The following is a 12997-nucleotide window of genomic DNA, read 5'->3' on the forward strand; positions in this document are numbered from 1 at the left end:
AGCTACCAAACAAGTAAGGCAAGGCAAGTTTATTTGTATACCACATTTCAGCAACAAGGTAATTCAAAGTGTTTTACATGAGACATTAAAAGCATCAAGACAAAGTGCAAGAAACACAAACGGTCATATAAAAGGAAATGCAAAAGAAGGAGATTGTAGACAGATCTTACCAGGCAGTTGTTGATGGGCAGTGGCAGAGCCTGAGTAGCTGAAGACTTGTGCTAACCTGAAGACACAGACAGGACCGCGGGACCTGAAGACACAGACAGGACCGCGGGGAGATCAGAACAGCAACATCACCCCTGACTGAAATACTGGTACTGAATGTACTGTACTGTACCGGGCGCACCACACTCATATCACGTCACACACTCCATACTCTGTACACTCTGTACATACACACATACACTCTATACACATACACTCCATACTCTGTACACTCTATACAAATACACTCTGTACATACACACATACACTCTATACTCTGTAAACTCTGTACATACACTCTATACTCTATACACATACACTCTATACTGTGTACACTCTATACACATACACTATGCTCTATACACACACACATATACTCTATACACTCTCTACACATACACTATATACTCTGTACACTCTGTACATACACACATACACTTTGCACACTGTATATAAACTGTCCACACTACATTTTGTTATTGTTTCTGCATTCGTATTTTGTACTGCTCATTTGCACCGTCCTGTCTTTGCACTGTACTATTTCATCTTGCACCCTGTCCAATGTTGTCTCCATGTTATGCACCACTGTCCAAAGAAAATTCATAGTATGTTGAAAAACGACATGGCAATAAACGAATGTTTTACTGTAGCTAGATGGTATACACCAGGGTTTACTGCCGTAGCTAGCTCAGATTATGCGCAGCCTGTCGTACATGTAGGAAACATAACCCTCAGCTAGTGGAGCTGTGAAAACTGTAGTCACACAACCCTGCCCCTTCACACACCTTCTGAGGGACTTGGTAGAGATGCCCCCTAGCTATGGATGCAAATACATCCAGACATGTTCTCAAAATGGGTGGAGGCATTTCTCTGCCGGAAGGCTGATGCAACCACGGCTTGCCAAAACTTTGATGAGAGACACTGTGCCAAAATCTGGCATTTCCGAGCAGACCGTCTAGAGACGGAGCATCTCGCTGACCCAGCGTCACACGCTGGGAGAGAGAGAGAGGAGGTGAATGGTTCTGGGTGAACCAAATGCTGGATGACAACTGGCTTTTCAACACGCTTTCTGCCACCCCGAAATCAAGACCACGCGTCGCCCCTGACCACCGCCGCTCGACACAGCTGCAACCAATCCCACAAGTCATTTCAGCTCAGCCGGCACAAGCCCTCATTTTTATAGAGTGCTCACATTTGCTGTTGGTTAAAAAGTCGTCTCGCAGTGACTCAATGGAGAGAGACGCGCACGGGCCGTGTAAATCAAATCAACCACATTATTTACTGGGCTCCGTGCCCCAAATGGGACGCATGTTGCTGCCGACATGCTTTACTTTGCCCTAACATTAGTCTCCCCGTGTCCAAGATAACCGATGTCTGGCAAAGTATGCTGTTAGGCTAAACCGTGTCATCCACTGGGACATCTGTGCACCACGTTCTCTCCTAATCGACGCCACTCTTCTGAGCTGGCAATGATGAGCAGGATAGTCAACATAGTGCCACAAATTAAAAAAAATGTTTATGGAGTCTGAAGTCAAAATACTAATAATAGACACCAGGGTTGCAAAGGGGAGGAACATTTTCGGGAAATTCCGACTGTTTTTTTTTTGCAGCCTATAACAGCTTTTTTCAACATTTTTTTATTTATATAATATTTTAGGATTTTATCCTGTTTTCATCCTATTTGGTAGCCAATTGACCCTGACCTACTGTCCAGTTACCCCCTACTAACTGTCACACAACCTGGCCGGTCGGCAACGTGAAAGGGAGAGACAACTCCTCCACTCTCTCATCTCACAACCGCTCTTCCGACACCAGGCAGGGTTGCTGTTGTGCGACGAACCCTCAAGTTGAGATTAAACTAACCACCCTCGGGGAGCGGCGGCCCAATAGGCCCCTCCCTCTGGGATCCGGCCATACTTGGATCTGGCGAGACCGCCGGTCCCCGGTGGGCAGCTGCACCGGAACACAATGCATTAGACCGCTACTCCACCAAACAGAAAATGCTATTCTAGATGTTGCAGCATGATCTTGGTTAAAACAACCCAATTAAATGCAAATTCAGGTGAATTTCAACCCTGTACTCTGCATTCATCTATAACATGTACATGGCTATAGAATCCGTTAAAGTTCTAAAGTCCCCATAGACACTTTTACATTTGCATTAGACATGTGTACTATAAATGTTTTCCTGCATGTCTGCTTATGCAAAGCAAAGAAAAATGCTTATATTTATGTCTGTTTATGACAAAGTAAATACAGTTGGTATGAATAACCCCCCAAATTCCCAGTTGATTCCTGTTGATCCCCATGGAATATTTCCAATTTCAATATTCCCGGAATTTTGCAACCTTAATACACCCATCCTTATCTGCACTGATGGAGGCCAACAGAAGAACTAACAGGTTACAGCCAACTGGACCTTGTCTACTCAAGACAAGGCATATGGCCAATATCTGCTTCCCATGTAGAGTGACTATGACCCAGGACAAAGGGTATGGGTCTTGGACACTCTCTCTGTAGTCTTAATTAAACATTAGTTAATTGTTCATTCTGGCTTACGCTGGTGCCATTTATGTCATTTAATAGTCTGAGGCAAATGTATACTAGCCTCACCCAATCACATACATTTCCTCACACCACACATGATGACATCTGTGTGCACAATGCACATAATTCAAATTCCTACTGTACTACTACTACTAAGGCACCACATAGCTGCCTACCACATTCACTTCAAAGATGTAACATATTGTCTACTGCACGTGTGACGAGAGAGGCTGTGTGTGTGTGTGTGTGTGTGTGTGTGTGTGTGTGTATGTGAGAGAGAGAGAGAGACAGAGAGAGAGAGAGAGAGAGAGAGAGAGAGAGAGAGAGAAAGAGAAACATTGGACAATGCTCATTTCTTAATACAATACGAATCAATAAATATTCCATGTTTTACATTGACAAGTCGATAACAACAGTGTGATTGATATCTTGTGCACCACTAGCTAGCATGCCAGCTTACACAAGCAATAACAGCTGCCAGATCAACCCATTATTCACAGCTAGCTAAGCTAAGCAGTCTCAGACTCCAGTAATTACAGGATTAAATGAATAACGATGTGCTTCAAAGCAGCAGATTTAATTGCAGTTAACTAGGCCTCGATGAGACCTTGGCCTTTCATGATGAACACGAATAGATACCGTGAGCTCTCTCTCTCAGACTAGCTAGCAGCTTGCAGCATTTCATAACTGATCTCTGGACAGTAACTGACACGTTATCACCGTGACTAGCTCGTTGGACACAGATCTAGATACAGTACTAGCACAAAAGAGTAAGGGATATCATCTGGGTGTTATGTGGCTGGTTAGAGGCATGGATGTGATGGTTACAGGGAGGAATGCTAACGGTAGCTAGCTAGCTAGGCAACGTCTGGGTTAGAGCTCCCACGCGCACAGCTAGCGTTAGCATGCTAGCTAGGTAGCACTCGACTCCAACCGACAAGTACAAACAATTAAGTGGTCGTTCTAGCTAGAAACGCGTATTGTTATTTTAGGAGGAAGTGTATTTGATATGTAAATAGTCTTTGTGTAGTATTACCTGGTTTATAATCGGGTTATGAAGTGAACAACAGCAGGTTGTTAGCATGCTAGCATGCTAAGCTACCGTTAGCTGGTTAGCATAGCGCGAGGACATGCATTTGAATGTCGATAAAGATCCGTTAAAATCAGAAACCGTTAGGAACAAGCAGTTAACCTCGCTCACCTAATAAATACTCTTTATTTGGCCGTCTTGAGTGAGGATTCTCCTGATAATCCGTGATTCCCTCTCCTCCATTCCCTCCTCCAGCTGTCAGGGTTAGTTAGCTAGTTCCTCTCTCTCACCTGGGCCTGGGGGGACGTAGCAGAGTTACGTAAAGTGCGTAAGATGATTGTTTTTCATGCTTGTTACCACGTGGGAGTGCACGTAGAGAAGTCAAGAATACAGATAGGACCTGGACGGGTTTCAGGCGTAAGGGACGGGATTAATAAATTATGTTGATTGAAGGATGCAATCTAACAATGCGGGTTATACTTTTAAGTTTTATTAATCAAGTTGTACTTGGTCTTGCAAGACTATTTCAACCTCAAGACCTTCATGGATGTATTTACTGTTCCTGTTTGTGCTGTAAAAGCCAACGCCTTCTTTTTATGCATGTGGTTGTTTTCCTTTTACAGTGTCTGATTAGTATTTTTATGTATTTATTTATAAATATAAATAATATAGTTACATATGAAAATTACGATATTACATAATTCCCCTTCCTGTCGCTTCCCTGGTACTGTTTGTTCATATTATCTGTATCACTCATCCTTCTAAACACTTATGATTGCTATAACACATGCATGCAATAATTTGCAAACTGAAGATTTAAAAATTGGCCTTTGCCATGGGAATTTTCCATGGATCATTTTACATTTGTATGGCTAATGACAACTATGGCCTCTAGAGGGCAGTAGATACTTGATGTATTTCTAATACTAAGTGGCAGGACTAAAAAACCCTTATGGGCCAAAAATGATAAAATATATTTATTTGATCAAAGCATTGTTTTCAGTATAGCTTTTCATTATGTAGCCAAACTCCTCACCTCTGTATGCTAGTACTGCATGCCCTCTGCGTGATTCACACCCAGATGGTGAAGTAAGATCATTACGTAAACCTCGTTAAAACTCCTCAGACCCCCTGGAATGTGGCCCACCTCTGTCCACGGTCTGAGTGCTCTCCTGTGAATCTTCCCCTTTCTTCACACTATGAACACATCCTGCGCTCAACTACTAAAAAAGACATAAATTCATGAATAAGATACCTTGATGAAAACATTTGAACAATGAAAGAAGTAGCTCCATCTATTGTCTCAAAATTGAAATCATAATAGAAAAAAGAGGAATTGAAGAATAGGACAAGAGAAATAGAATACATATTTTTTTTCTACACAGTTGAAGTTATTTTGATGATATGCAGAATAAATCGAACCAACGACAAAGGGGTAAAACATGTAATTTATTGCACTTGACTGATGCCTTTGAAACAATTACAACAGGCTGAGTTCCAATACGAAGCAAGCGAGGCTTACCAGGTCAGTCCATCCAGAATCCGACGGTATTGTGTCCTGTAGGCATAAGCATGCAGACCAGAGTTTGACACCACCACACACTGAAGATCTCATTATGTAGCCGTATAGAGGTAACCTATTTGAAAGAGCGTTCCTATTGATGGCTTTCAGTGTACCCTTTCAGACATTAAATCATGGCTTTTGCACATGCACACACTGTAGTAAACATTACAAATGAATCCTTACATTATTCAAATTGTGTGCTTGTGGGAGGGATATGGTCGGGATTCAGAGGACTCTGTAAACCTGGACAGTCAAATCACTGAAATATGGTCAAATAAAAGGCTTGTACCTCATTAAAGAAAAAAGAAAATACAATTTACAGATACATTTTATTAAAAAGCCTTCTCTTTAAATTTGCGGGCTCTCACAAGCTGAAGCATTGCCGAGTCAGATCGAGTTCTGAAAACCCATACAAATAATTGTTAAATGGAATTAATCATAAAACTTTACAAATCCATCCTAATTTCAATGGAACCATTAAACAATACAAAGATTTGTCTGTGTCAGCATTCACAAAGCATAAAACCAAGTTCATTGTTACTTCAGAACTTAATCCGTGTTAAAAAGATAGTTGATAATTATTTAGTTTCTGGTGAGTTGTGTGATTTCTATATCAGCTCTCCAAACACTATCTTTGGCAGTTAACATGCTGTTTCAAAGTGCAACAGGCCCACTCAAGTTCTCCAGTCTACTGAGTGATGCTATTAAGACATGTACCCTCATGAGAAGTAGTACCCAAAGGCCTTCTCAAGGGCAGGAACCCAGCAGATTGAATGTGTTCCTATTTCTGCATAAGTTAAATGGCCACACCTTTTATCAAATGGCTTGTAATTTCTCAAAGACATTGAACATATCTCATACATCTCATTCATTGTTCGATGAACAACTGGCTGATTGGAAATGCAAATAGCTGCATATGCCTTCCTCTTACACATAACTACATAAACAATGTGGATTGTACCATCCTATTGTATCTTGTACTGTACATTAACAAACTCAGAAACATAAGTTATAGTTTTTTTTTGTTTTTGTTTTTTACAATTTGAGCACATTTTAAGCACTTTAAGCCACATTAAAAGCACTGAAAAGTATGATCTTAAAAAGCTCTATAAATTAGCATGTAGTTTTAAAAAGCCTTCATTGCTGTCGATAGGAAAGTTTGTAGAAATTAAAAGCGGGGCCAGTGTAATCATGACTGTAATAATCCAAGTAGCTCTTACTGTTCTGTATTCATGTGCTGTTTTACATGTTTAATGCATGTGTTCAAGTACAGTACATCCAAATCATGTAACATTACAAGTGTGTGTGTGTGTGTGTGTGTGCATGCATGTGTGAGTGTGTGCGTGTGAGTGTGTGTGTGTGTGCGCGTGTGAGAGAGCGCGTGTGTGAATGTGTGTGTGTGTGTGTGTGTGTGTGTGTGTGTGTGTGTGTGTGCGCGCGCGCGCGCGCGAGTGTGTGTGTGTGTGCGCGCACGTGTGAGTGTGTGTGTGTGTGTGTGTGAGAGCACGCGTGTGTGTGTGTTCAGTCCCCCAGATTGAGGAACAGGCCGGGCAGGTCGGAGAAGTCCATCTGAGGCAGAACCAGCAGGCAGTAGAGGAGGAGCCACAGAGCCAGGAGGCAGTAGAGCTCCGACACGGTCAGGAAACACTCGGCCTCCGACGCCGGACGCTCCACCTCCACCCGGCTAGACAGACACAACGCAGAGGAGGTCAGGAGGTCAGCACAGGAAAACAGACCGGCCCAATGAGCATTCAGATTAGGAACACCATACTGTATGTCTGGGTGGCAAACAACGCACACTTCTGGACTTTAGTTTTCAGAAAATGGGCAAGGAATCTCTTTTTACTTGTTTTTTTGCACTGTATTATCCTGCTTTTCCCAAATATATAATAAATACATAAAAAGAAGATTAGGAACACCAAAAGCATTATTCTCTCCGTGCGCGTATGAGCAAAACAAGCACAGAAACAGGACTGATTTCATATACCCAGCCTGATTTCATATACCCAGCCTGATTTCATATACCCAGCCTGATTTCATATACCCTGCCTGATTTCATATACCCAGCCTGATTTCATATACCCAGCCTGATTTCATATACCCAGTCTGATTCTGATTTCATATACCCAGCCTGATTTCATATACCCATCCTGATTTCATATACCCAGTCTGATTTCATATACCTAGCCTGATTTCATATACCCAGTCTGATTTCATATACCCAGCCTGATTTCATATACCAAGCCTGATTTCATATACCCAGTCTGAATAATGGATATTTAAGTCATGATTCGCAGTTGGCATATCTTTCAGGCTGATTCTTATAGTGCAACAGTAACAGCACTCTTTCTCCACGCTACGTTAGTTAACACAACAGGGGCTGCAAAGCTGTTTCACAAATTACGACTTTAAGTAAGTCTGATGAGAATAACCACTATGGAGAAGTTTATAGATTGAAAATGTATATGCCTGCTGAAATAAAGTTAATCAGTCACATTTTATTCTTTTAATTGGTTGTTTTCTACAGGATGTGACTCAATGCACCAATCACAGCGTGTGTCCTGAGAAATGTGTGGCCTTGATGAACTGTACCCGCCACTGTGTGAATGAACTCTATGAATGAACTCTACGAAAGTACTCTATGAATGTACAACTCCAGATTCAGCATTGATTCTGTGTATTCTCTCCACGCTGCATGTAATCATGAAGACAGGTTTACATCTGAAGCCACAAGGACTGAAGACCCAGTTTTCTCCCACCACTATCATTGCTGATATCCAGACGTTAAACTTCCCCTCATGCCTGGTGTCTTTCTCCCAAGGGTAGGTCAATGTTGCAATCATTTACCAGTATTAGAACACTAGACAAGCCGCGCCAGTAGGGAGAAATCAGCCATGACAACTCCCAGGATGCATCGCTGCGAAACACGGTTGTCACGGCAACCGCCAATTGATTGACGAGTATTGATTGGTGAACAGGCAAAAGGCAAAAAGAGCTGTGCGCACATCCAACCTTAGTAGGCCGGGTGCTGGATCTCAGAGTACATACGTGAGGAGAGAGTAAAGATCCACACACTGATATCTCCTGGTTACCGGGAGATATCAGTATGCGGATCTCTCCTCTCTTCTCGAGTAAGAATGATCACACATGAAGAGGTACGCCCATACAGCAGTGCACAGCAGGGGTGTGCCGGAAGCCCATTGTATTTGACAGCTAAACCGGAAGTCGGTTCAAAACGGTTTAAACTGATTTCTTTAGCCTAATATTGAAAGATGGATGGATGTTATATCAGAGATAAGGACTTTGATTATAGCCTATCCTAGGCCTACACTAGACTACTCTGTTGTGCTGATAACTGAACGGCATGGATCAAACATTTGATCAGTTGTGTTTCAGTTGTTAAAATATACTTTCAGAATTATTTCATATTTCAAAATCGCCGGATATTATATAGTCTAGTGATACCGGTCCTCCTCTGCTCAAACAAACGCTACAGTTCACTTCACATAAGGCTATAGCAGCAGGTACCTGTAGGCTATGACAAGAAAACAAAATCCAATAACTGTCTCAATCGCTACCAGTTAACTAGGGACAAAAGCCCTCGGTGCTGCTTACGTTCGTTGCCTCCCTACTATCTGGCTTCTCAGCGCTCCAAACTTTCTCTCTCTCTCCGCGTTGTCTAGACGTCTAGACAGACAGCAGGTGAGCGTGTGTGCCTCTGTCTCTCTCTCTCCCTCATCATGTCAACAAGCAGACAGAACGAGCGCGTATCGCTCGCTCATACAGTATTTGACTGTCCTACCCCCTCCCAAATATTTTTTACAATATTCATACGAATTTACTATTCGGGAAAAAGCTACTATTTGTGCTCATCCGGATACCGTATTCGGGCACACCCCAGATAGACTGTTCTGTCTCACACACACACACACACACACACACACACACACACACACACACACACACACACACACACACACACACACACACACACACACACACACACACACACACACACACACACACACACACACACACACACACACACACACACACACACACACACACACACACACACACACACACACACACACACACACACACACACACACACACACACACACACACACCTTGAGAAGATGATGCTTAAGCTGAGTTCCTCATTTGACTATAAATGGTTAACATCCAGGTTCAAATATAGTGTATGTATTTGGAGGCGGACTGACAGTGTTACCTGGTTTCAGAGTAGGTGCTATGGGTTGGGCTGGGTGTCGTCTCCTTCCGATCGTCCTATCAGAAAGAGTTAAGAGCATTTAGAATTTGTGAATGTGTATTGGATCATAATATGGTGGAAATATTTTGCAACCTACCTTTAATTCATCAGAATGAGACAGCTTCCTGTGGCGTAGGCCTGCTGAGAGCTGGCTTCCTCTTCCTGCTTCATCACTGTCCCCTGCGCTCCTGTTCAAAGAGAGAATGTGAGACGCCACAGGTCTCTCCAAGCACGGGGTCTTTCTTTCTTCTAAGAAGATACCGTCAGCATGAAAAAACGCCTTTATCTCCTTCGACATTAAACACGTATGAGAATGAAGAAAGAAGAGAGAGAGAGAGAGAGAGAGAGAGAGAGAGAGAGAGAGAAAGAGAGAGAGGAGCGTGTCTTTGGTGAAGTACGGTTGGTCAAAATCCAACAAGGTGCTCTTAGGTCTAATGGTGATGTAAAGGGCTAATGCAAAGCAAAACGTCTTGGCCCTACAGCTATTGTTAAGCAGTGATGAGCATATAAAGTGGTTGAGGTCTGATGTCACTTTGTAGGCTGAACATGTAGGCGAAATGTGAATAAATAAGGTCTGTGTTTAACAGAGACTCACAGAATAGAATATGTTTTGTTCTAAAAGTTAAACACATCATTGAAGATGGTTTTTGTGAATTTTGAAGTCTTGGTTCTGAGGTCGATGTTCATAGTGATATGCTAAACACATTTCAAACAGTTGCTATGAGTCGAATGTCTTTCTGGCGCGCCACCATTTTTACTGGGCTAGCTATAAAAAGGCATGTGAAATTTGCGTTCCTAGTAGCTAAAAGCAGTCAGTGTAGATTATTTAACTCACTTAAAGGGGCACAGTCACGCTTGTTCCAGTTGATATTAAATCCTTACATTATGTGTGTAGGCCTTTTTAAAACCCATGTATGGGAAACACCGCAGCAAAATCGTGGCAAAACCTCAAAGAGTGACATCACTGGACTTCAAAGGGTGATGTCACTGGACAAGTTTTGCTGTGGTATTTCCCCAAAACTGCCACAGTGATTTTTATAAAGGCCTACACACATAATCTAAGCATTTAAACCAAATAATATCAACTGAAATAAGGGTGACTGTGCTCCTTTAAATGACTTGCAGCCTCTAACTTGAAAGGGAAACGATCTCAAAATAGCCCTGAATAGCCTGATTGTGCAGATTCAACAAAACAAAACTTCATCAAGTACATTTAAGGCAATCTCCCTATCAAACTGGGAGGCCCAGTTCTGAAGAAACGTCTTTGGCGTAACGCTGCCAAAACCGTGACACAACAGCTCATTTCCCCATGGGAACATTCCGTGGTTCTCAGCGAGCCAGAAACTGGCCTCCGTGAATAGAAAGGCTACCTCATAGACGCCATGTTTTCTCTGGCAGCCGCTTGCTTCTCCTCTTCAGTCTTGTTGAGATCACTGTGTTCGACAGACAGACTGGTCTCAATCTGCCTCTCCTCCAGCGCGCCCCGGCCTCCTGGGGCGCTGTCCCCGGGGACAGCGCGCCGATCCTGGGTGATGTGAACGGAGGAGAGAGGTTAGTGGGTGGGTTGAGAGGACTGGGGTTTTAAAGGAGAGTGGGTCAGAGGGGTGAGAGAGGGGAACATGTTGCAAAAATGAAGAGAGAATGGCGTAAGCATTACATGATCTGCAAGGTTATTTGTGGTGGGATAGATACGGGTAAAAAAACACAGCTGGTCAACTAGCATTATGGGTAAAAAACAAAATCCACAACTCCTTCCATTATGCTCCAGTTATTTATTTTTAGTTGTGGATGACATTCCTATAATTGATTTGTGGTTCGGGGGTTACCATAGCGACTCAAATAATTATAATTAATATACAGAGGGAGTGCTCTAGTTTGTCTTTCGCACACCAGTGTCTCTCGAAATATCTTCATCTGCTGCCCTAGATTATCAATCATTCATATAACAGTGGGATATGGGTCATGCTCTAAGTACTGTAGAGTACACGATAAGAGGATCACGGTCTTTGAAACGGAACCGGAGAAACGGGACGGCCTGATAAATGTAGAGACGGATCATCTCATAAGGCTGTTGAATGAAGTGAGAGAACTTTCCCTCCTTGTGTTCGTGTGAAATGTCACTCTGATGTTGTTGACTGGTCTGGTTCAGCAAGTGGGGGCGCACACACACACACACACACACACACACACACACAGACACACACACACACACACACCAGATCTGTCCTGGTTTCCCATAAACACCTGATTACCTGTTCATGCTGCGTCAAGTCCTCCCTCCTCTCTGAGTCACCTCCCAGTTTCACGTCGGCTGATTGGCCGCGTGAGCGAGACCCTGTCATCCATTCTAAGTGCGTCAGCTCCAGACAATCCGCGTCTGTGTCCGGCCGGGCGTCCGAGGCGGGCTGGGGGGCAGGCTGGAGAACGGTCTGGGGGGCGGGTTGGGGAGTGGACTGGGGGGCAGGTTGGGGAGTGGACTGGGGGGCAGGTTGGGGAGTGGACTGGGGGGCAGGTTGGGGAGTGGACTGGGGGGCGGACTGGTCGCGCTGGGAGGCGGACAGGGGGGTGGACTGGGGGGCAGGTTGGGGGGCGGGCTGGTCGGGCTGGGGGGCGGACAGGGGGGTGGACTGGGGGGTGGGCTCGAGGGCGGACCGGGGGGCAGGTTGGGGGGTGGGCTGGAGAGCGGGCTGGAGGGTGGGCTGGTCGGACTGGGGGGCGGGCTGGAGAGCGGACACGCTGAAGGAGGAGGACAGCGTCTGCGCGTCCCTCTCGGGCCGGTCCAACATGGCTTCTTCCCTGTTGGGGTAGAACAGGTCCATCGGCTCCAGAGGCTCCCTCACTGGTTCCTCCGGGGGAGAACTCACTGGTTCCTCCGGGGGAGAACTATGGCCGGGATCTGCTATCAGCTTTTCATCAGTCACTTCAACCATCTGGCCTCCAGAAGACCCACCCTGGCTTGGGGCTTCATCCCCAGCTTTGCGCTCTCTTCCTGGGCTTCCGGTTCTCTCATCTTCTTCTGGTGGATCGATGAGTACAAAGATCTGGGGGTTGACAGGTTCAGCTAGTGCTGGAGTTTCGGACTCTGTGCAGCGACCGGTGTAGTTCTGTTCTTGGTCCGGACCTGGCTCTGAAGGTCTTTCTGGGCTGGACTGGATCTGGCCCATGTCCACAGAAGGACGTGTGTCTGTTTGTCCTATGACGTTAGCGGTAGCAGTATCTTCTTGTGTCTCAATGTGGCCGTTGGGGACATCTTGTAGAATCGTCCCATGTGTTCCTGGCCTTTCAGTCAGCTTATCTTGCCTTTCATCTAAAGCCTGCTTTAATCGTTCCTCTCTCTCTGAAAGAGCAGATGTTCTCTGCATAGTCACACTAACAA

The 12997-nt window shown here is 44.4% G+C and overlaps 1 protein-coding gene across 1 annotated transcript in view; it reads right to left on the minus strand.

Annotated features, from left to right (window-relative positions):
- Positions 1 to 5234: 5234 nt before the first annotated feature.
- Positions 5235 to 12997, minus strand: part of clmna (calmin a) — a 33577-nt gene continuing 25814 nt past the window's right edge. The window contains exons 9-13 of the mRNA XM_084438347.1: positions 11874 to 12997; positions 10992 to 11146; positions 9719 to 9809; positions 9583 to 9638; positions 5235 to 7032 (exon numbers count right to left, since the gene is read on the minus strand). The exon at positions 11874 to 12997 is cut by the window's right edge and continues 1021 nt beyond it. Of these exons, the coding sequence (XP_084294473.1) occupies positions 6870 to 7032; positions 9583 to 9638; positions 9719 to 9809; positions 10992 to 11146; positions 11874 to 12997 (1589 nt within the window). The 3' untranslated portion in view covers positions 5235 to 6869. The remainder of the gene's footprint in view (positions 7033 to 9582; positions 9639 to 9718; positions 9810 to 10991; positions 11147 to 11873) is intronic.

The sequence above is a fragment of the Borostomias antarcticus genome (genome assembly GCF_949987555.1).
Source record: "Borostomias antarcticus genome assembly, chromosome: 5".
In the NCBI taxonomy this organism is placed as follows: Eukaryota; Metazoa; Chordata; class Actinopteri; order Stomiiformes; family Stomiidae; genus Borostomias; species Borostomias antarcticus.